At 48.7% G+C, this 21552-nt stretch overlaps 1 protein-coding gene across 1 annotated transcript in view; it reads left to right on the top strand.

Annotated features, from left to right (window-relative positions):
• Positions 1 to 21552, top strand: part of LOC112635910 (contactin-associated protein-like 4) — a 183894-nt gene that overhangs the window by 32776 nt on the left and 129566 nt on the right. Inside the window, exon 6 of the mRNA XM_025403975.1 lies at positions 17779 to 17972. Coding sequence (XP_025259760.1) covers positions 17779 to 17972 — 194 coding nt within the window. The remainder of the gene's footprint in view (positions 1 to 17778; positions 17973 to 21552) is intronic.

Genomic DNA, 21552 nt, shown 5'->3' with positions numbered 1-21552 from the left:
GAACCCTAAAAAAAAAAAAAAAAAAAAAAAAAAAAAAAAAAAATTCCACTGACCTTTTTTTTTTCACAAATTAACAAGCGGATCCTAAAGTTTATCTCAAAGTGCAAATGACCCTCAATAAAATACAAAACAACACTGAGAAAGAACAAATTCAGGGGACTGTCTTAGTTTAGGCTTCTATAACAGAGTACCATAGACTTGGTGGCTTATCAATGACAGAAACTTATTTCTCTCAATTCTGGAGGTGTGAACTCTGAGATCAGGGTGTCCACACGGTCAGGCTCTGGCAAAGACCTTCCAGGCTGCAGGCTCCTCTTCTCGTATTCCCACCTGGAGGAGAGGCGGGCAGGGCGCTCTCTGTGTCACTTTTCAAAGGGCATTAATCCCACCCCTAGGGCTCTGCCCTCCTGAGCTCATCACCTCCATAGATCCCACCTCCTGGCACTACCACGTTAGGGGTTAAGATCTCAACACAGGAATTTGAGGGACACGAACCCCTCAAACACCCGAATGGGCCATTGCAAGGACTCCCATTTGCTGGTTCCAAGCTGACTCCAAAGCTCCAGTCATCTCTGTAATCCCAGCACTTTGGGAGGCTAAGGCGGGTGGATCACAAGGTCAGGAAATCGAGACCGTTCTGGCTAACACGGTGAAACCCCATCTCAACTAAAAATACAAAAGCAAAATTATTCAGGCGTAGTGGCAGGCGCCTGTAGTCCCAGCTACTCGCGAGGCTGAGGTGGGAGAATGGCATGAACCCAGGAGGCAGAGGTTGCAGTGAGCCCAGATCGCACCACTGCACTCCATCCTGGGGGACAGAGAGACACTCCGTCTCAAAAAAAAAAAAAAAAAAGCTCCTGTCATCAGGACACATATTGTCATAGGAACAAACATGCAGATCAGTGGAATCAAGTGTGTGGTCCAGAATAACTCCTCACCTTTCCGGCAAATTGATTTTTCAAGAAGGGGTCCAAGAAAGTCCAGTGGTGGAAAGAATGGGATAACTGGATAGCCACATGCAAAAAAGTGAGATTGGTTACTCACGCACCCCAGACACAGAAAGTAACTCAGAATAACTCACAGGTGTAAACGTAAGAGATGAAAATATACAACTCTTAACAGAACATATCCACGAAACTTCATGGCTTTGCTTTAGGCAATGGCTTCTTAGACATGACATTAAAAGCACAAGCAACAAAAGAAAAAAAGACCGGCCGGGCGCGGTGGCTCAAGCCTGTAATCCCAGCACTTTGGGAGGCAGAGACGGGCGGATCACAAGGTCAGGAGATCGAGACCATCCTGGCTAACCTGGTGAAACCCCGTCTCTACTAAAAAATACAAAAAACTAGCCGGGCGAGGTGGCAGGCGCCTGTAGTCCCAGCTACTCGGGAGGCTGAGGCAGGAGAATGGCGTGAACCCGGGAAGCAGAGCTTGCAGTGAGCTGAGATCCGGCCACTGCGCTCCAGCCTGGGTGACAGAGCAAGACTCCATCTCAAAAAAAAGAGAAAGAAAAAGAAGAAAGAAAAGAAAGAAAAGAAAGAAGGAAAGAAAGAAAGAAAGAAGGAAGGAAGGAAGGAAAGAAAGAAAGAAGGAAAGAAAGAAAGAAAGAAAGAAAGAAAGAAAGAAAGAAAGAAAGAAAGAAAGAAAGAAAGAAAGAAAGAAAGAAAGAAAGAGGAAGGAAGGAAGGAAGGAAGGAAGGAAGGACGCTATATTTATTTAAAAATAATAAACTTTTTGTTTCAAAGGACATTAAAAAAGTGAAAGGAAAACTTACAGAATGGAAGAAAATATTTGCAAATCATATATCTAAGATAATTGTAACTTGAATATTTTAAAAACTCTGACAACAATAAAATATAAATAATTCTATAGTAGTCAAAATACCGCATTTCTCCAAAAATGATTTACAAGTGGCCAATAAGCACACTGAAAAATTATCAACATCAATAGTTACTGGGGATATGAGAATCAAAACCACAAGACGCCATTTCACACCCCCTAAAACGGCCATCATCTGAGAGACAGAAATAAGAAGCGTCAGGGAGGTGTGAGGAACGGAGCTCTCCTCCACTGCCTGTGGGAATGTGAGATGCTGATGTGGCAAACAGTTTGACCTCAACGTTCACAGTCAGAGTCACCGAAGCCTAGTATTAACGTGAATCAACAATTCAAATTTTTATAAAATATTTTTGCAGTTTATTTGGCACATCAAGTAAAACTTTAAAAATTAATTAATATCAATCATAAGGTTGTTAAAATAGAACCATTTGTAGTGCCCAGAACAAAGGAGTTACTTGCCCTTTCAATAACAATGCATAAAAAACCGCTTCAGGAAATCTGAGTGTTTATCTCACAAGTGAAATCACGTATGGCTTCTCAACCATCCCCACAGCCCATCAACAGTTCCAGCAGTGGCTAGTTTCTGAACGCTTGAAGCAAGACTGGCTAATTTATAAAGAAAAGAGGTTTCATTGCCTCACGGTTCTGCACGCTGCAGAGGAAACACCCGCTTCTGCTTCTGGGGCGGCCTCAGGAAACTCCCAATCATGGCGGAAGGTGAAGCGAGCAGGTGGTCACGTGGCCAGAGAGCGCGAGCCGCACACTTGTAAAAACCAAGTCTCGCGAGAACTCACTACCAAGAGCACTGCACCGAGGGCACGATGCTAAACCGTCCATGAAAAATCCACTTCCACGATCCCGTCACCTCCTCCCAGGGACACAGAACCAAACTACATCACAAGCAAATTGATGTTGGGCTTGTGGAGTGAACGCACGTGGTCACAGCTGAGTCAGGTGTTTGCATGAGGATTGAAAACCGTTTTCCTCTGCAGTAGCCTCCCTGCTGACTAACTACATGGGGGCTCCTGTGTGCTGAGTCCCTGGCGGGTTCGAGTTTGGGCCACTCCGTGTTCTCTAGAGACAGCGCATGTATGCGGCAAGTGGTCACTCACACCCAGGACCTGCTTCACCGGCAGGTTCAGCTCAGCTTTGATCCTCATATGATGGTTATTTTGCAACATTAGGAAAAAACAGTTTCTGTAGTGATTTTTTCTCTTCCAATCTAGATAAACACCAGGCTACTATAAATGTGATGGAATTTTAAACACCAGGGAAAAAGAACCAGCTACTTGGGGGTTTCTCTTTTCCTCCAGGCACATGGAGCCATTCTTATCCTGAAATCTGAGATCCCTTCAGATACTCCCAGAGTAAAAGTAAAAGGAACCATTGTACCAACAGCTAAGATGACCATCGCCTGGGTATTTAACACTTAAGTTTTTACTAAAAGTGGTCTTCCTGTAAATCTGAAATGCATTTAGTATTGCAGAAATAATCACATTGTTGAACTTTGCAGAAATAATCACATTGTTGAACTTTGAAGAACAAAAATTTTTGAGATTTTGAAATACAACATTAATAGGTTTTAAATGTTCTATGGTTCTTGTCTTTCACTGTCACTCTGTCTCCATATTCTGATGCTTTGACATGTTATGGTTGTGACACAGGGAAGGCAAGCCTCAAAATTGGGGCTTAGCTCAGAAACGTTCTTGGCTTTGCCCAGGAAAGAATTCCAGGGTGGCCAGTGGTGGCAGGTGGTGGCTGTGCACAACAGCAGCAGAGGTCCTGCTTGCTCCTCATGGAGCAGGGCTACCCCATGGGCAGTGCACCCAGAGCAGCAGCTCAGAGGCATTTCTGCACTCCTATTTATACCCACTTTTAATTACCTGCAAATCAAGGAGCAGTTTATGCAGAACTTTCTAGAAAATAAGTGGTAACTTCTGGGTCTTTGGGTTGTTGCCATGTAAAGGGGCATGGCAGGTGTTGCCATGGCAATTGTAAAGTGACATGGCTCTGGAGGGTGTGTCTAAGGGAGACTTTTGTCTCTTCCCTGCTTTAGCTAGTCCTCAATCTGGTCCAGGGTTCAAGCCCCCCTTCCAGAGTCAAGTCGGGCCCACCACCTTAGTTGCAAGAATCTCTCTCTTCTCTTCTCTCCTCTCCTCTCCTTCTCAATCTCTTTCTCTCTCTCTCTCCCCTACTAATTAAAGATTATGAATGGTTTGAAAACACTCTTTTCTTTAAGGAAGAGGACAGAGGACTCTAGCTGTAAATGTCTATGTACCCAAGAGTGAAATGTTCACCTATTTTCCTAATATTGTTTAAATTAACACCTTTAACTTCACAAATGCATGTGCTCCTGTGATTACCTCACCAATAAGGCAATTCAGTACACTCCTCCCCCTAGAAAGTGGCCCCACCCTGTGCATGCTGCCCCCACGCATAGCCCCCAACTCAGGACAGTCACTGCCCTGGCCTCCTCCTCCTTAGCATGGCTGCTCCTGCTGTTGAACATTCTGGAATCTTCTGTTAGGTCCTCTTTTGAATGTGGGTTCTGTCACTCAACCCAATGATTTTGATATTTCTGCACTTTTTGGGGTTACTTGTTCCTATTTTCTGAGCACTGTTCTCTTGTATGAATACATCACGATCTGTGTATCTGTTCTCCAGCTGAAGAGCGTTGGTGTGGTTTTCAGTGTGGGATGTTAGGAACGAAGCTGCTCTGAGCACCGCTCCACAGGTCTCGTGCGCACTTATGCTTTCGTGTCTCTTGTATGAATACGTCCCGACTTGTGTGTCTCTTCTCTAGCTGAGGAGCGTTGGTGTGGTTTTCAATGTGGGATGTTAGGAATGAAGCTGCTCTGAGCACCACTCCACAGGTCTCGTGCGCACTTATGCTTTTGTGTCTCTTGGGTAGATACTTGGAAATGGCCTTGCTGGGTAATTCAGTGGGTTAATGGTAAATATTTTAAGAAACTGCTGAAGTGTTTTATGAGGTTTTTTTGCATTTCCACCAGCAGCGTATGAGAGTTTTAAGTGGCTGATATCATCTCACCCCTGGTTTGATTAGTCATCTTAGACATTCCAGTAGACCTACTGGGGCATCTGGTTTTAATTCTCTTTTGTAGTCTCCTGTTGTATAAAGCTGTCAGGAACTATTTTATGGCTCGTTCTGCCTGTATTTATCTTTTTTGGAAAAGAGTTTGTGCAACACTTACGGTGTTTTCACCACACTGGGTGGTTGGGTTTTTTGCTTTGGAATTATTGAGTGCTGAGAGTTCTCTGTATATTCAGATATGTGAGTTGCAGCTAAAGATATTTTCGCTCAGTGTGTTGCTCACCTTTTTATGTCTTTTGCAGAGCAAGTTCCTGTTTTGATGAAAATGAATGTATCATTTTATAAAGAAATTATCCTCTGTGGTAGCATAGATAAAATACTTCTTATAACTCAAAGTTGCAACAGTTTTCTCCTGTGTCTTCTGCCATATGTTTTCTATATTTAACTTCATGATTCATCTTGAAGAAATTATACAGTGTGTGGTATGGAACAAAGTCCTTTTTCTAATATCCAATTTTTTTAGCATAGTTTTTAGAAAATACTTATTTTTTCACTCAACTGTCTTTGCAAAAAACAGTGTGTGTGTGTTTGTGTGTGTGTTTAATTAAGAATGGATGTTGGATACTGGAAAGGCAGTTGGCCACATACAACTAGCCGACATCTGGCCTCCTGCCCCAAAGGTCCACTTCCCTGTCTTCGCCCAGTGCCAGGCTCTTCAGTGTGCTTCAGCTTCGTAGGACATAGTTGTCAGGTGGTGCAGCCAGGTGTATGTCTTCTTCTCTATCAGGTAGTTTCACTATTCCTGGTCCTTTGAGCTTCACTATGAACTTTACAATGTTTGTCAATTTCTACAAAAAAAATGGCTTCTGAGAGTTTGACTGGGATTGCATTGAATGAAGAGGTCGATGTGGGGAGAGCTGACATCTTGGCCATGTGGGCTCTTCAAAACCCTGGAGACAGAACATGTCTTGACTGAGTTAGGTCTTCTTTAATAGATGTGCATTTTAGTATTTGCTATGCACACTTTGCACAGTTTTTGTCAGATTTAACTCTTAAGTGTATTTTATTTTGTCATGTTTTTGTAAATGGATTTCTAAATTTTATTTTATAATATTCCTTGCTAATAAAATACATACAATTTTACTTTTGCATTCTGACAGTGTATTCTGAAAGCTTGCTAAAACTACATATTTGTTCAATCCAGTTTTTAGATTCTACAACATTGTCCACATATCTGATCATGTTGTTGTGAATAAAGACCATTTTGCTTCTCCCTTTCTGATATGGATTTCTTTTGTTTCTTTTTCTTTCCATATGCTGTGGCTAGAATATCTGTCGTGATAGATAGTAGACTTGGTAAGCACAGGTATCCTCACCTTGTTCCTGAGCATGAGGGTGCAGCCAGTCTTCCACTGTTGAGTATGGTTATACTCATAGGTTTTTCATAGATGCCTGATACAAGGCTGAAGAATTTCTCTGCTGTTCTTTATTGAGAATTTTTTATATTGGGAATGGATTCAGGTGGAGTCTGAATGCCCTGCCAGACTCTCCTCTCCAGCTCCTGTCTCCAGCCTTAATGCCCAAATGCAGAACTTCAGGAAGGAGACCCCAGGCCCTCCTGCCTCCTCCCTAATCACCCATGAGCTCTGCTGGAGCCGTCTTCGTGGGAGAGGGAAACCTGTGGAGAGGGCAGCTGATGGTGGCAAAAGGGCCTCCCCTCCTGGGGCCTCCACCACGGCCACCTTTCTCCTCCACTGGACACCGCCTTCCTGTAGTCGACTGCTCCTAAAATCCCTTTCTATGTGCATGTTAGTAACTCAACTACTGGCAACTGACCTGCCTATGTGGCCGGCCCTCGTGGTGCACTTCTGGGCCCTTGGCCTTGTGGGGAGCCCCTCCTGGGCATCGTCACTGCCTCGTCCCGTGTCCTGCACACCCTCTGCTCTTTGTGGGCAGGCGATCACCTCTGGAAACACATCTCACCTTTTGTGCCTGTCCCTTCATCGTTGCTTGGACAGGGAGGTGGTGTTCTTTCCTTCCAGGCACTGCCGTGGTTACTGGGAATCCATGGGTCGGGATTCCTTGGAGGGGCCACCTTCCTTCCAGAGAGAGTAGGAAGATGCTCTGTCTCCGAGTAACGGTGTTTGCACTCTGGTTCCAGCACCTGTGACTGGTGTGGACCTGGACAAACGTCTCCACCCGCTCAGCCTCAGACCCTTCATTTGACCTGGGCAATGACGGCACCTGCCACCCTGTCCTGTCATACCAGGGGCCGGCATAGCGGTCTCCTGGTTCAATCCTGGTCCAAGAAGGGTACGAAGCGACTAATTTCAGCGTGTCACCAGCCACCAGTTTCCTGAGCCAGGTGGAGTTGCCCACCCTGCCCCCACTTGGCCCCGGCGTCAGCTCTGGCCTCGAGGGATGTCTGTGCCCTCCCCGGTGTTTCTCATTGGTGTCATCCACTGGGTCATTCCACCAACGTCTCCATGTCCAAGTCCTTGGGATTCCACATTTCTAGGCCTGGCTTCTCTTCCTAAGTTCAGGATAGAAGCTACTGTGCATTACTTCACAGCAAGTATCTCAACTCCCTCTGCACAAAACAAACAAGGCCTCCCTCTCCTAACCCTGCCCTCCCTCAGGGCCATGCCCGGGCATCCTGGTCTCTCCACAGCCACTCACCCGGACCCCGCAGTCCCTCGATGTTAGCTCTGCCGTCTGTGCCCTGCTGATGAATGGGCCTCACTGCAGTGAACCCCCCTTCACAGGTCATGCCCCCAGGTAGCCCCATGCCGTGATCATATGCCCAGAGCCAGGTGGGGCTGGCTGGTGAATTTCAGAGAAGTAAGTCCCTCAACAGTTATCAGAGGCTCGGCCAGGGCGTGCGTGAGACCCGGGCATGTGAGCTTCCTCGAGGTGCTCTGGGTGTCGGGAGTTCAGGCCTCTCCATTGCATCTCAACCTGAAATAAACCACAGTAAATTCATCCATCCGTCCACAGATACCGGGTGATTCCCGGTGCTTTGCTCCTACAAATAAGGCTTCTGCAGACATCCACTTACAGTTTTTCTGCGGAAATATTTTCATTTCTCCTGGGTGAATGCCAAGCACTAAATGACTGGGTCGTATAGTAAGTAGGTGGGTGTTTGACCTTTCAGAACAGTTTCCTGAGTGGCTGTGCCTTTTGTATTCTCACCAGCAGTGTGTGAGCATTCTGGTTGCTCCAGGTTCTCACAATACCCATGCAATCAGTCTTTTAAATTCCCATATTCTAGTATGTGGTGGTATTCCATTTTTAGTTTAATTTGTACTTCTCAGATGACTAACGGTGTCAAGATTTGTTTCATAAAATTATTGGCTATTCCTACATCTTCTTTCATAAATTGTCCAGTCATAGCTCTTGCTCATTATTTTAAGTGATAATTTTATTTTTGAGTTGTAATAGTCCTTTATATCTTCTGGATAAAATCCTAAATAAAACAGAACCCCTAAAGGTATTTAACTTCTAGAAGAAAATGTAGAAGAATGTCCTTATGAACTTTGGTTAGACAATGATTTATTAAATGGGACATAAAAGTATAAGACATAAAAGAGAGATAATAACTTGGACCTTATCTTAGTCCATTTTGTGTTGCTATAACAGAATACCTGAGACTGGCTAATGTGTAAAGAACAGGGATTTATTTATTTCCTTTTTTTTTTTTTTTTCCTTGAGACAGAGTCTCAGTCTGTTGCCCAGGCTGGAGTGCAATGGCGGGATCTCAGCTCACTGCAACCTCCGCCTCCCAGGTTCAAGTGATTCTCCTGCCTCAGCCTCCTGAGTAGCTGGGATTACAGGCGTGCACCACCACACCTGGCTAATTTTTGTATTTTTAGTAGAGATGGGGTTTCACCATGCTGCTCAGGTTGGTCTCGAACTCCTGACCTTGTGATCCGTCCACCTCAGCCTCACAAAGTGCTGGGATTATAGGCATGAGCCACTGTGCCTGGCCCAAAACAGGGATTTATTTCTTATGGTTCTGGAGGCTGGGAAATCCAAGGTTGAAGGACAGCATCTGACGAGGGTCTTCTTGCTGCCACATCCCATGAAGAAGGTGGACAGGCAAGAGAGCAAGAAGGAAGGGACCAGGCTCCTCACTCCCATGATAACTAACCCACTCTCAGGATAACTAACCTGCCCCCATGATAACTAACCCATTTTAAGGATAACTAGCCCACTCCCATGATAACTAACCCACTCCCATGATAACTAACCTACTCTCAGGATAACTAACCTACTCCTGTGATAATTAATCCACTCTCAGGATAACTAACCCACTCCCATGATAACGAACCTACTTCCCTGATAACTAACCTGCTCCTGTGATAACTAACCCACTCTCAGGATAACTAACCCAGTCTTATTATAACTAACCCACTCCCATGATAATGAACCTACTCCACTGATAACTAACCTGCTCCTGTGATAACTAACCCACTCTCAGGATAACTAACCTGCTCCTGTGATAACTACCTCACTCCTGTGATAGCAGCAGGAATCCATTCATGAGGGCTCAGATTCACCCTGCAAAGGCCCCACCTCCCAACGCTGTTGCATTTGGAATTAAGTTTCCCTCACATGAACTCTGGGACTCACACTCAAAGCAGAGCAGACTTAATGAAATAGACCTTCTTCTCTTGGATAGCCACCATTGGCAAAGGGAAAAGTGAAGCCATGGACTTGGAGAAAACACTCACCACACACATACCTGGCAAAGAATGTGCTTGTCCAATGGAGCCAGTCTCCTTAGAGTGGCTCAGGTCCCTTTCCCCGGGAAATGCTGCCACAGGAAAGCCACGACTGGCTCATCCTGGGAGGGGAGAGGGGTCCTGCCACCACCATCCCGAGTGGGCCAGAGGGAAATGGCAGGTGTCCCTCCAAATCACCAAGAGAAAGGGCAGGGGGCTCAGACTCTGAGGGAGGGTGCAGGGACCTGCCTTCTGTCCATCTGTTACTTGGGGAGGGGTGTTGGTCTTTGGTCTTCTGCATGAACAAATGTGATTTTCTCAGTGTGAGCTGCTTACCCCAGACTCCATGGCACATAAACACCCTTGCCCAGGTTCTCTTATAACTGTTTTTGCCCCATCCTGAACTCCCTGGGGCTCTGCAGGTCATTCATGCTTCATTCCTAAGGCAAATCATTAGTGAAATTCTGTTGCAATGTTGTCCAAATCAGAAAACACATGTTGGATTTAAAACATAAGCACTGAGAGGAGCTGTAGCAGCCTGGATCTCCCGTGGGTGGCTCTTCCTCTGTTGTGGGCTGGGTTGGGGTGTGGATAGGAACAGCAGCATGCACCTGCCTGCAGGACAGCCACTGTGGGGAGGAGACTCAGAGGCCTTGTGGTGTCCTGGGGGACACTGGGTGCACCTTGGGGGACCCAACTCGGCTCTTCCCTTATCCCCAAGCTCATTAGTGCTGGCATTGGTTTCAAATGATGCACATCACTGGGCTCTCAGAGAGGTGACCACGTAGGCCAGTATCTGGCTGTCTATGTATCTATGTGTCTATCAGTCTGTCCCTCAGTCAGTCTATCTGTCTATCTATCTATCTATCTATCTATCTATCTATCTATCCATCAATCATCTATTTGTCCATCATCTATCATCATTTCCAAGGAGGCTGGGTCTGCAGTTTCACCTTCCGGCACCCACTTCCCAGGGAACTTTGTGCTCAGCATCCTGAAGGTCCCCCATGACCCCCCGGCAATGTCAGAGCCCCTCCTGCTGGGAGCGTTTCCCTACTGAGGCAGACACAGAGCAGAAACCAGACAGGAACTCACTTTATAAAGACATCTGGCCACACCACTTACAGCCAGATAGCAGGCGTAATTGATGAAGTATTTACATACACATTTGGAATAGAAGGCACCACTAGGAGTGGCAGGAGTATCATTATATAATTACGAAGTTGGCTAAGTGAACAAAGTCTAGCTTTTAAAATAACATGCTCAAAATTTTAAAACAACACAACCACTAACTGCAGGAAATTGGTCAAATTTGCTCCATCTCTGAATCCATCATCTCATCTGTAAATGAGGGATGATAAGTTGTCCTCTAGATACTTTTATATGCACACAACATAAAATTGACCATTTTAAGTTACAAGACTGAGTAGCATTTAGCACCCTCCATGCTGTGCAAACTGCCACCTCTGTCCAGTTCCACAACATGTTTCTCACCCTTGAAGGAAATCTTGCACCCTGCAGCAGGCTCTTCCCACCCGCTCCCACCCCTGCACCCACCACTCTTTCTGTCTCTGGATTTAGCTATTCTGGATACTTCATATAAGAAGAGTCACCCAGCATAAGAGCTTCTGTGCCTGGCACCTTTCCCTTTGTGTCCTGTGTTCCAGGTTCGTCCGTGGGGACCTGGGTTAGCACTTCATCCCTCAGTGCGCCAGACTGAGTTGTAGAAACAGACCCCCACCTGCTTCTCTGTCCTTCGGGGGTGGACACTGAGGTTGCTTCCATGTCCTGGCTGTTGTGGGTAATGTTTCTGTGACATTCGTGTGGAGACATCTGTTCAGGAACCTGTGTTCAGCTCCCTTGAGCATATACTGAGGAGTGAAGTTGCTGGCCCATATGGTCATTCTGTGTTTAACTTTTTAAGAAGTCATTCTAGAAACGCTGAGAAGTTAAGATGGTGTACACAGAAATTTCTAGAAGATCCCTCTGCACACAATGGAGGTGTCCACTCCTTTAGTCATTGAAAAGCACATGACATGGTGTTAGCAACTTCAGCCCCTCACAGACTGAAAATGGCAGGCAACAAAGGAAAGAGCTGCTACACCTGTGGCCTTTTAGGGATTTTTATTTTTATTTATTTTTTATTGTTTTAGAGAGCATCTTGTTATGCTGCCTAGGCTGGACTTGAACATCTGGGCTCAAGTGAGCCTCCCGCCTCAGCCTCCTGGGTGGCTGGGAAAACAGGGCCATGCCACCATGCCTGGTTATAGGGATATTTTTAATGCAAAACTCAGCAGGCCCTCTGTGAGCTCACTCCTTACTAGGAGCCCTTGGAGTAGCCATTCCTTTCGCTCATTCTGGAGCAGATGGAGGGATGGGGAACATCACTACTGTTCTTCACGTCAGAGCTATCGAAAGAGAGACTCAGCAGAGGTCTCAGCAGATGAGGTCTCATCTGACCCTCATCATTGTATGATTTATTATTCAAGTCATGATGGGAGGATGATGTTTTCATCACTACGTGGCACTTCACACACTCTAGAAGGTGACCCTCACGTGGTGAGAGCTTATCTGTAAGCAGGGGCATCTCTGAATTTCAGGGCAGCTGGGCAGTGAGGATAGAACAGAAGCAACTTGCAAAAACTGTTCAGGCCGAGCTGGCGAGCCACAGACTTTACTCCGGCACCACCCGGCTTAAAAAGTCCTGCTGTGCCGTAAGTCTCAAAGGTCAGTTATAAAATCGTATTATACAGGACACTCGGGAGGGTGATGCTGTGTCTCCCAGACACAGATGCCTTGGCTGTGGCGCTGTGGGCAGCAGGGCGTCGCCGTGGGTAGCAGGGCATCACCGTGGGCAGCAGGGAGTCGCCGTGGGCAGCAGGGCATCACCGTGGGCAGCAGGGCATCACCGTGGGCAGCAGGGCGTCGCCGTGGGCAGCAGGGCATCACCGTGGGCAGCAGGGCATCACCGTGGGCAGCAGGGCGTCGCCGTGGGCAGCAGGGAGTCGCCGTGGGCAGCAGGGCGTCACCGTGGGCAGCAGGGCGTCGCCGTGGGCAGCAGGGAGTCGCCGTGGGCAGCAGGGCATCACCGTGGGCATCACGGCCTCCTCTCCTGGCCCAGCGTCCGTTTTGCTTTTCTTCACTCTGCTGCCTTCGATGGTGGCGATGGGTCCCCCTTCCTAAAATGCACAGTGCTGAGTCCTTACAGCTCTCTCCCTTTTCATCCCACGCTCTCCAAACGCTTTATTTACACTGACGAGAGACTCACAGGACGGCCGCAGAGCGCGGGCTCGCGCGCCCCTCGCTGACTGACTGGCGTCTGGCGCTGCCGGGTTGGGCGCCGGCGCTGGTGCGACTGCGCAGAGCAAGGGCGGCCCCTACGCAGCCACTTCCGGTTTTTCCCGCAGGCGCCTCCCCGAGTCCGTCCAGGATCCCACATGATTCGTTCCATATTCCCCCTCGTCTCCTCCCATCCTCCAGAATTCACCGTCTCCCCTTGTCTTTTGTGACTTGCACGCTTCTTGCTGTGCAGCGGTTCAGCTGTTTTGCAGAATCGGCCTGGGTTTCATTTGCACCGTGTGTTCTCCTGACTGGGGTGAGGCTGTCGAATTTTGGCGGGAGCCCCCCAGGAGCCCAGCTGTGCCTCCCAAGTGTCCAGTCGCGGCGTCCTGAGGTGGGGTCGTCTGTCAGTGGGGACATGGGCCGGGGTCCTTCGATGGTGATGAGTATCTTGGGGAGCTGCTCTTCTCGGAGATGCGAATGCTGCTTCTCTCCATCTTCCACCCAGCAGCTTCCACATCCATGGGGGGACCTCCCTGCACCCTCGCTATGGTGGAGTTTAACCGTGACTCTTTGTTGACTCACTGGCTGGCTTCTCAGAGATGCCCATTGCTGCTTCTCTCCATCTTCCACCCACCGGCTTCCACATTCATCGGGGGACCCCCTTGTCCCCTGGCTACTGTGGAGTTTAACCTTGACGCTGTTAACTCACCTGTGGACTTCTCGGAGATGCGAATGCTGCTTCTCTCCATCTTCCACCCAGCAGCTTCCACATCCATCGGGGGACCTCCCTGCCCCTTCATTACTGGAGTTTAACCGTGGCTCTGTGTTGAATCACCGGTGGGCTTCTCCAGTGAGAAGGAGCTGGCCCTTCCACTCTGCACATGCATTTATTTGATTATTTACTTATATCAGTATGGACTCATGAGTATTTATACGCTATGGCACAAAATACGTTTTAAAAAATATTGTTGCCTCAGTTGTCCCACGCTGGCCCTTGGAAGCTCCTTCAGGCTGGACAGGCTCTTCGTTGTGCTCTTCTGACAAACACACACCCTCTCTGGGGGCACGTCCCTGGTTCCCGGAACACAAGATACTCTAAGCAGGTCCTGGATTTTCCCTGCCTCAGCCCTGGCACCCGTCAGTTCTCCAAGGACCCCAGGTCTCATTGATTCCAATCCAACAACACAGGGTTTATTTTAGCCTGAGTTGTTCATTGTCTTCAGGAGTGAAAAGATGTCTCTCCTTGTTTATATTTACATATTGTTTGATTCTAGTTTCAGAATTGCAAACCCACATGCTACGATAAGTACCTTTACTCACTAGATTGCAGTGTCTGCGCCCAGTCAAGGCTGTTTCCGGGGTGCCTGGGTCAGTTGCATCTCCCTGCCCTCCAGGATCTTTCCCTCTGCAGTGTGTGAAACTCATTTGTCTGTGACCATCATCCATCCCAGCTTACCCCCCAGCTAAGGTCCTGGTGGGTCACAGTCACTCATTTCTGGAGCAGATGAAGGGATGGGGAACATCACGATTGTTCTTCAAATCAAAGCTATCAGAAAAGAGACTCAGCAAAAATGCTCAGCCTCTCCCTGTCCTGACACCCCTTCCCACTCCCTGGTACCCCCACCGTGCAGGAACCGGTTTCTAAGGCTTCTGGTTCAATTAGTGATCAGGCAGCAGCTGCGTGTGATCCTGTTCCCCTTCCTTCTCTCGTGTGGGAGCAGTGGAGACAGATGTTCTTAGGGCTTCTCTCTCACTGGATAGTCCACCCTGGAAACCCGTCTGCTTCTCCTCACAGGGACCCTCCTCCTTCCTCAAGCCACACAGCGCCCTGTCATGTGAATTCACCTGTTCATTCAATCCACTCTTCCACACGACAGAATGTGCAATGTACGTGACAAGTAGTTTCTCTGTTAGTTGCCCTTGACTTGTTGTTTTGGTCATGCATTTAAAGTGGTTTATTTGTCAAATTTATCAGTCTTTTTCCTTTGTTACCTCCAGATTTTGAGTCATAGTCAAACTTTCTCTGAACCAACGTTAAAGTATTTACTCATTGTTTTCTTCGAGTAGTTATGTGGTTTCCTGTTTAAATATGGAGATCCCTGGTCCATTGGGAGTTAATTCTTATGTACAATGTGAGATAGAAACTTAATTCTGTCCTTTTCCAAACAGCTGCCCAGTAGTCCCAGGATCCGTTAAGAAAATGACCATCATCCCAGAGCTTAGAGACTCCCCTCTGTCATGGACTAAATTTTCACCGTATTTGGGTCTATTTCTGGAATTTCTGTTTATGAACCACACTTTTGTGATTTTAGAGGTTTGTGGTACTGTCTGATGGGGCCTCTATTTCTGAAAAGCTTTTCATAGATTTTACTTTTAAACATTAGTTCCTGTACACTTTTCGTTCCTCTCAGGCATCCGATGATGTGAGCCCAAGTCCTCCTCTTCCTGCCTCTGTACACTCTTCATTCTTCTCAGGCATCTGATGATGTGGGCCTGAGTCTTCCTCTTCCTGCCTCTGTACACGCTTCATTCTTCTCAGGCATCTGATGATGTGGGCCCGAGTCCTCCTCTTCCTGCCTCCTGTCACCACCACTTTCCCTGACACTCTGTTTTGTCATTTACATTCTCTTGGTAGTTTTTCTGCCTTTCTTTGATGTCCCCTATCACATTTCCATTTGAGATTTGAGTCTATTTTCCTCAGGCACCTTTAAATGTATTATTTTAAGAGCACTTTTAGGTCTACAGTAAAACTGAGCAGAAAATACAGAGAGCTCCCATATAGACGTATGACCCCCTCTGAGACACACGTGATCCTGTTATTAATACCTTGCATTGGTGTGGTGCAGAGAGCTCCCATATAGACGTATGACCCCCTCTGAGACACACATGGTCCTGTTATTAATACCTTGCATTGGTGTGGTGCAGAGAGCTCCCATATAGACGTAGAACCCCCTCTGAGGCACACATGGTCCTGTTACTGACACCGTGCATTAGTGTGGTGCATTTGCCATAGCTGATGAAACAATACTGATAAATTATCATTAACTAATGTCCATGGTTTACATCAGGGTTAACACTTGGTGCACATTCCAGAGGTTTTGAAAATGTGTAATGACGTGTGCCATGCAGAGGTGTGCCCCCTAACACAGTGCCACGAAGAGGTGTGCCCCCTACCACAGTGCCACCTGAGATTCTCTGTGCTCCAGCGGTTCACCCCTCCCTTCCCACAACCTCGAACCGTGGATCTCTTTGCCTGTCTTCAGAGTTTTGCCTTTTCCCAAAGGTCCTGCAGTTGGAACCATAGGTTGGGGTCTTTTCACAGGGGCTGCTTTCACTACGAATGTGCGCTGAAGTCCTCCGTGGTGTGTGTGGTTCGTGGCTCAGCTCTTTCCAGTGCTGGATTCTCTGCAGTGTCTGACGTACCACAGTTTTGTAGGAAGCCCCCACACCATCTTCCACAGCAGCTGGGCCATTTGCATTCCCCCCAGCAGGAACGAGCGTTTCTGTTCCACGTCCCTGCCGGCTGCTGGTGGGGCTCAGTTTGGAGTCAAGCTGTTCTATGAGGTGCTCCTTCATTACGCAAAGAGTTCTTATAACTCATACGGAAGATTATTATTGTGTGTGGTACGTGTTCTTTATTTCTAAGATAACTTTGTCTTTTTCTTCCATTTATTTCCTGAGTTAAATCAATTATTTTTATTACTCTGTTTTTCGCCCATATCTTACATTTCTACATTTCTGATTCAAGGTGGCTTTTCAGATCTTCCAAGGCTGGCTTGAGGATGTCTAATTTCTCAGGGGTGTTGACTTACATGTTTCTCTGCCTCGTGGCTGTTTTTGGGGAGCTTTCTTCATACGGCTTTGGTGAACATTTGCCCCCTGGTTTCCCGCCACAGCTCTGTGTAAATTGTCTTTCTCCCTCTCTTTGGTGACGGTGGGTGACATAGAAGGCTCTGGCCTGATGGCGCCCAGCTCCTCCAGTCCCGCAGCACCGGGGGCTTCTGTGCTGCTGTTCTTAGTGGGAGGGTCTGCACCTCAGCTGTGGGGTCCGCTTCTGTCTTGCAGTCCCAAAGTCATCCTGTTTTCCTTTGCTCCCCTTCTTCTCCCCCAGGAACTCTGTGTTTGGGAGACTGGACTGTAAGTCAGGCCTCTGCCCTGGAGTCTGGCTGTGAATGGGTGGGCTCTGCCTCCTGGGCTTGCTCCCTGCCCTGTGGGCCTCAGTGATGCCGGCCCCGGCTCCACCTCTCAAGGGCATCTGTGCAGGTCTGTGGCTCAGCCTCCTTCATTCTCAGTGACTCTCTGTCCTCCGGGGACGTGGATGCTTGCCCCTCCCAGGGGCATTTCTCAAACTCCTTTCCTCATCGGGCCCTGCAGGGACTCACAGGCAGCCTGCACCCCTGAGCTCCTCCTCCTGCCTTAAATGCCAGCTTCCCGAGCCTGGGAGCTGCTGGAGGCTGGGCCGGGTCTTAAGGTCTCTGCATCTCCAGTGCTGGTCACAGCTCAGGCAGGGGTGTCTGAGGCAGACGTCCTGCGCCATCCTCCATTCACGGCACCCTGTATCCAGTTGTGATGTCTAAAGGCCAAGCAGCAGCCAGCGAGTCGGCCAGGCCCGGGAGGACATCACACCGAGCACCCAGACCCCTCAGTGGGCACCTGGACTTCGGTAGGAGGAGGCCACCCAACCTAGAACACAAATAATTCGGGTTCTGTCCTTTACTATGAGACGTATAACCATGAGGTCATTTTTTCTAGGTTTCAGAAAAGGAATTTTCTTAAAAGCAGCATAGGGGTGTGTTTGTACCGAGGGTTCGCCCAGTTAAGATGGATTTTAATAGTTTCTCCTCTTTCCCGTTTTCTTCCTGTGTCTTTCTCCACAAACAGGAGCTGGGGGCTGGACCCCACTCGTATCAAATAAGAACCAGTGGCTGCAGATCGACCTTGGAGAGAGGGTGGAGGTCACGGCGGTGGCGACGCAGGGCGGGTACGGGAGCTCCGACTGGGTGACCAGCTACATCCTGATGTTCAGCGACAGCGGCAGGAACTGGAAGCAGTACCGGCAGGAGGACAGCGTCTCGGTGGGTCCTGGTGGGAGGACAGCGTCTCAGTAGGTCCCTGGTGGGAGGACAGTGTCTCAGTGGGTCGTGGTGGGAGGACAGTGTCTCAGTGGGTCCTGGTGGGAGGACAGCGTCTCGGTGGGTCCTGGTGGGAGGACAGCGTCTCAGTGGGTCGTGGTGGGAGGACAGCGTCTCCGTGGGTCCCCAGTGGGAGGACAGCATCTCTATGGGTCCTGGTGAGAGGACAGCATCTCCGTAGGTCCTGGTGGGAGGACAGTGTCTCAATGGGTCCTGGTGGGAGGACAGCGTCTCAGTAGGTCCCCGGTGGGAGGACAGTGTCTTGGTGGGTCCCAAGTGGGAGGCCAGCGTCTCGATGGGTCCTGGTGGGAGGACCGTGTCTCGGTGGGTCCCCAGTGGGAGGACAGCATCTCGATGGGTCGTGGTGGGAGGACAGCATCTCTGTAGGTCCTGGTGGGAGGACAGCATCTCAGTAGGTCCCCGGTGGGAGGACAGTGTCTTGGTGGGTCCCCAGTGGGAGGACAGCGTCTCGGTGGGTCCTGGTGGAAGGACAGCATCTCAGTAGGTCCCTCGTGGGAGGACAGTGTCTTGGTAGGTCCCCGGTGGGACAAGAGCATCTCAGTAGGTTCCTGACAGGAGGACAGCATCTCAGTGGGTCCCTTCCTGGCAGCACTGGCTCCTGGGGCCTGGCTTGCAGGGATGTCCCCAGGGAGCCCTGGAAGGCTTGGCTCTGGTAGAGAAAAAGCACCTCCAGGATTTCCTGGCCAAGGTTTCCTGCATTTTCAGATGCACAAAACATGCACAATTTAGTAAATATGTAAAACAGTTCTATGGCATAGTGGGAAACTGGAAGAAAACCCGGGGTTTCTACTAAAACCATGGGCGGGATCGTGTGTAACCAGCCTGTGTTTCGCACAGTCATGTGGAGGGTGGTGTTGGGGCCACATCGCTTCACATGAACCCAGTGAGCACAGCCTGACCCCAAATTCTTTGGCCTGAACTTCTGAAAGACACGGATGGACCCGTCTCCCTGTGGACAACTGTTCTGTGGACTCTGTCCTCTGTCCCACGGCCACATTCAGTAGGTTTTTGGGCAGAGACTGCCTTGATATTCAATGACCTTGTGTCTCTGGTCCCTAAACTGTCACACACCTGTGCTTCTTTGGGGCAAAATGTTTTTGTTTGCCTAGCTTGTGACTTTTAACAAGACATGCGATTTTCTGCATATCTTTCATTACGTAATTACTGAAGTATCCCAGACACATTAGTTTAACCTTGCTGAGCTCGGAGAGTGGTTTAAAATGTTCAGTTTTGTGGCTGGAGTGAGGCCCCAGTAAAGGAGACACTGGTGATCATTGTTTACAAACAGCGGCCACCACAGAACCGAGGGCGTGGGTGGTGGATGTTTGTGAGTGGATGTTAAGGGGAGCTCATGTGAGGGGCTGTGGCCAGGGCAGGGCATCAGCCTTCACTTAAAACACCAGCTGAAGGCAACAGGGACTGGAGGAGGCCGCGAGCTCCTTGCCACACTCGGGCAGCTCTGCATTTCTTCTTCGGGGACACCCTGACAAGAAGGGAAAACAGAGGTTCTCGGCAAAGCTCCCGTGACCAGCACAGATGAGCCAGAGAGCCCAGGAGCGGCTCTAATGGGTCAACCACGTCCCCTGCATGGACCTCCCGGACCCCGGCTCTGTGTCCTCCGTGGATGGAGGACGTGGGCTGGGTTGGCCCTGGGATAAGCCAGGACTGGGACCACCCTGGCTAAAGCAGAGGGAGGGGACATGAATGAGGGGTCAGCCACCCCCGTCCTGGGAACAGATGCCAGACCAGCTGAGACTCTAGTTACAAATCGAGTAGTAACTTCAAAGACCGGCCACCACTGCGGGATGCACGTCAGCACTAATTATATTAAGATTGGGTTGTTGGCACAATTTAAAAAGAACAAAGGAGAGCTGGAGACACTGCGGGAATTCTCACCTTCCTGTTCCAGCTGTGCTCTCGGCATCCCTCTTCCTGCTGACCCCTCAGGGGAAACAGCATCAGGACCAAGCCCAGGCCACACTGAGAGGGATGCACCACCAACTGCAAAGGGTGTGACTGCACTGTCATCGTGGCCCTCATCTGTCCAGTATTCCTGCGAGGCCCCTGTAATTATAAGCAGATGCCATGTATTGTTTGGCCTTTAAAAATTGTGGCACAATATATATAACAAAAAATTACCATTTTATTCGTTTTCAAGTGTGTAATTCAGTGACCTGTCATATTGTTGTGCAAACATGGACACCATTCATCTCCAGGACTTTCTCATCTTCCCAAACCGAGACTGTCCCCATTAAACACTCACTCCCTATCCAACCCCTCCACCCCCGGCACCTCCATCCCACTCACCGTCTCTGTGACTTTGACGACTCTAGGGACCTCATAGAAGTGGAATCAGACAGTATTTGTCTTTTATGATTAGCTTCCTCCACCTAGCACCACACCCTCAGGTTTCACCACATCGTACATGTGTCAGAATGTCCTTTTGAAGGGTAAATCACCGTGTTGTATGGATAGACCACATTTTGTTTGTCCGTTCACCCATTGAGGGACTCTTGGTTGTTCCCATGTTTTCACTGTTATGAATAATACTGCTGTGAACATGGGTGTACAAGCATCTCTTTACGAGCTGCTTTCAATTCTTTTGCATACATATCCAGAAGCAGCATTGTTGGATTATGTGGTAGAACCATGTTTTCATCTTTTGAGGAAACGCCCTACTGTTTTCCATAGTGGCTGCATCATGTCACATTCCCCAGCCACGCAGGAGAGTTCTCACCGCCGCCCTGCTGTACCGACACTGGGTGTGGCGTGTGTTGGTTAGTAGCAGCGGCACTGTTGGGGGTGAGGTGTTGTCTCACTGTGGCTCTGAGCTGCGTCTCTGGACAGTGAGTGATGCCGAGCGTCCCGCTTGCTGGTGGAGCCTCCGTGTGTCTTCTTTGGAGAAATGTCTATTCAGGTCCCTTGTCAACTGTTAAAATCAGATCATTTTTACTGCTGTTGTTTAACTGTGGGAGCTCATTCTGTGTTGTGGATATTAACCCTCTGTCATCTGTGTTATTTGCCGGGTTTTCTCCCGTTCCATGAGTGGCCTCTTGGTTGCTGACACCCTCTTTCTTTTCTTTTCTTTCTGTGTTTTTTTTTTCTTGAGACAGAGTCTCGCTCTGTCACCAGGCTGGAGTGCAGTGGTGCCATCTCGGCTCACTGCAAGCTCTGCCTCCCAGGTTCATGCCATTCTCCTGCCTCAGCCTCCCGAGTAACTGGGACTACAGGTGCCCGCCACCTCGCCCAGCTAATTTTTTATGTTAATTAGTAGAGACGGTATTTCACTGTCTTAGCCAGGATGGTCTCGATCTCCTGACCTCGTGATCCACCTGCCTTGGTCTCCCAAAGTGCTGGGATTACAGGCATGAGCCACCATGCCTGGCCTGCTGACACCGTCTTTTGATGCACCTGCATGTTTGGTTCTATTTGCCTGGGTTTTCTTCTGTTCCATGAGTGGCGTGTTTGTTGCTGACACCATCTTTTGATGCACCCATGTGTT

Source organism: Theropithecus gelada, chromosome 12 (genome assembly GCF_003255815.1).
Source record: "Theropithecus gelada isolate Dixy chromosome 12, Tgel_1.0, whole genome shotgun sequence".
In the NCBI taxonomy this organism is placed as follows: Eukaryota; Metazoa; Chordata; class Mammalia; order Primates; family Cercopithecidae; genus Theropithecus; species Theropithecus gelada.
The sequence above is the reverse complement of the archived record's forward strand: the minus strand, read 5'-3'. Positions and strand labels throughout refer to the sequence as shown.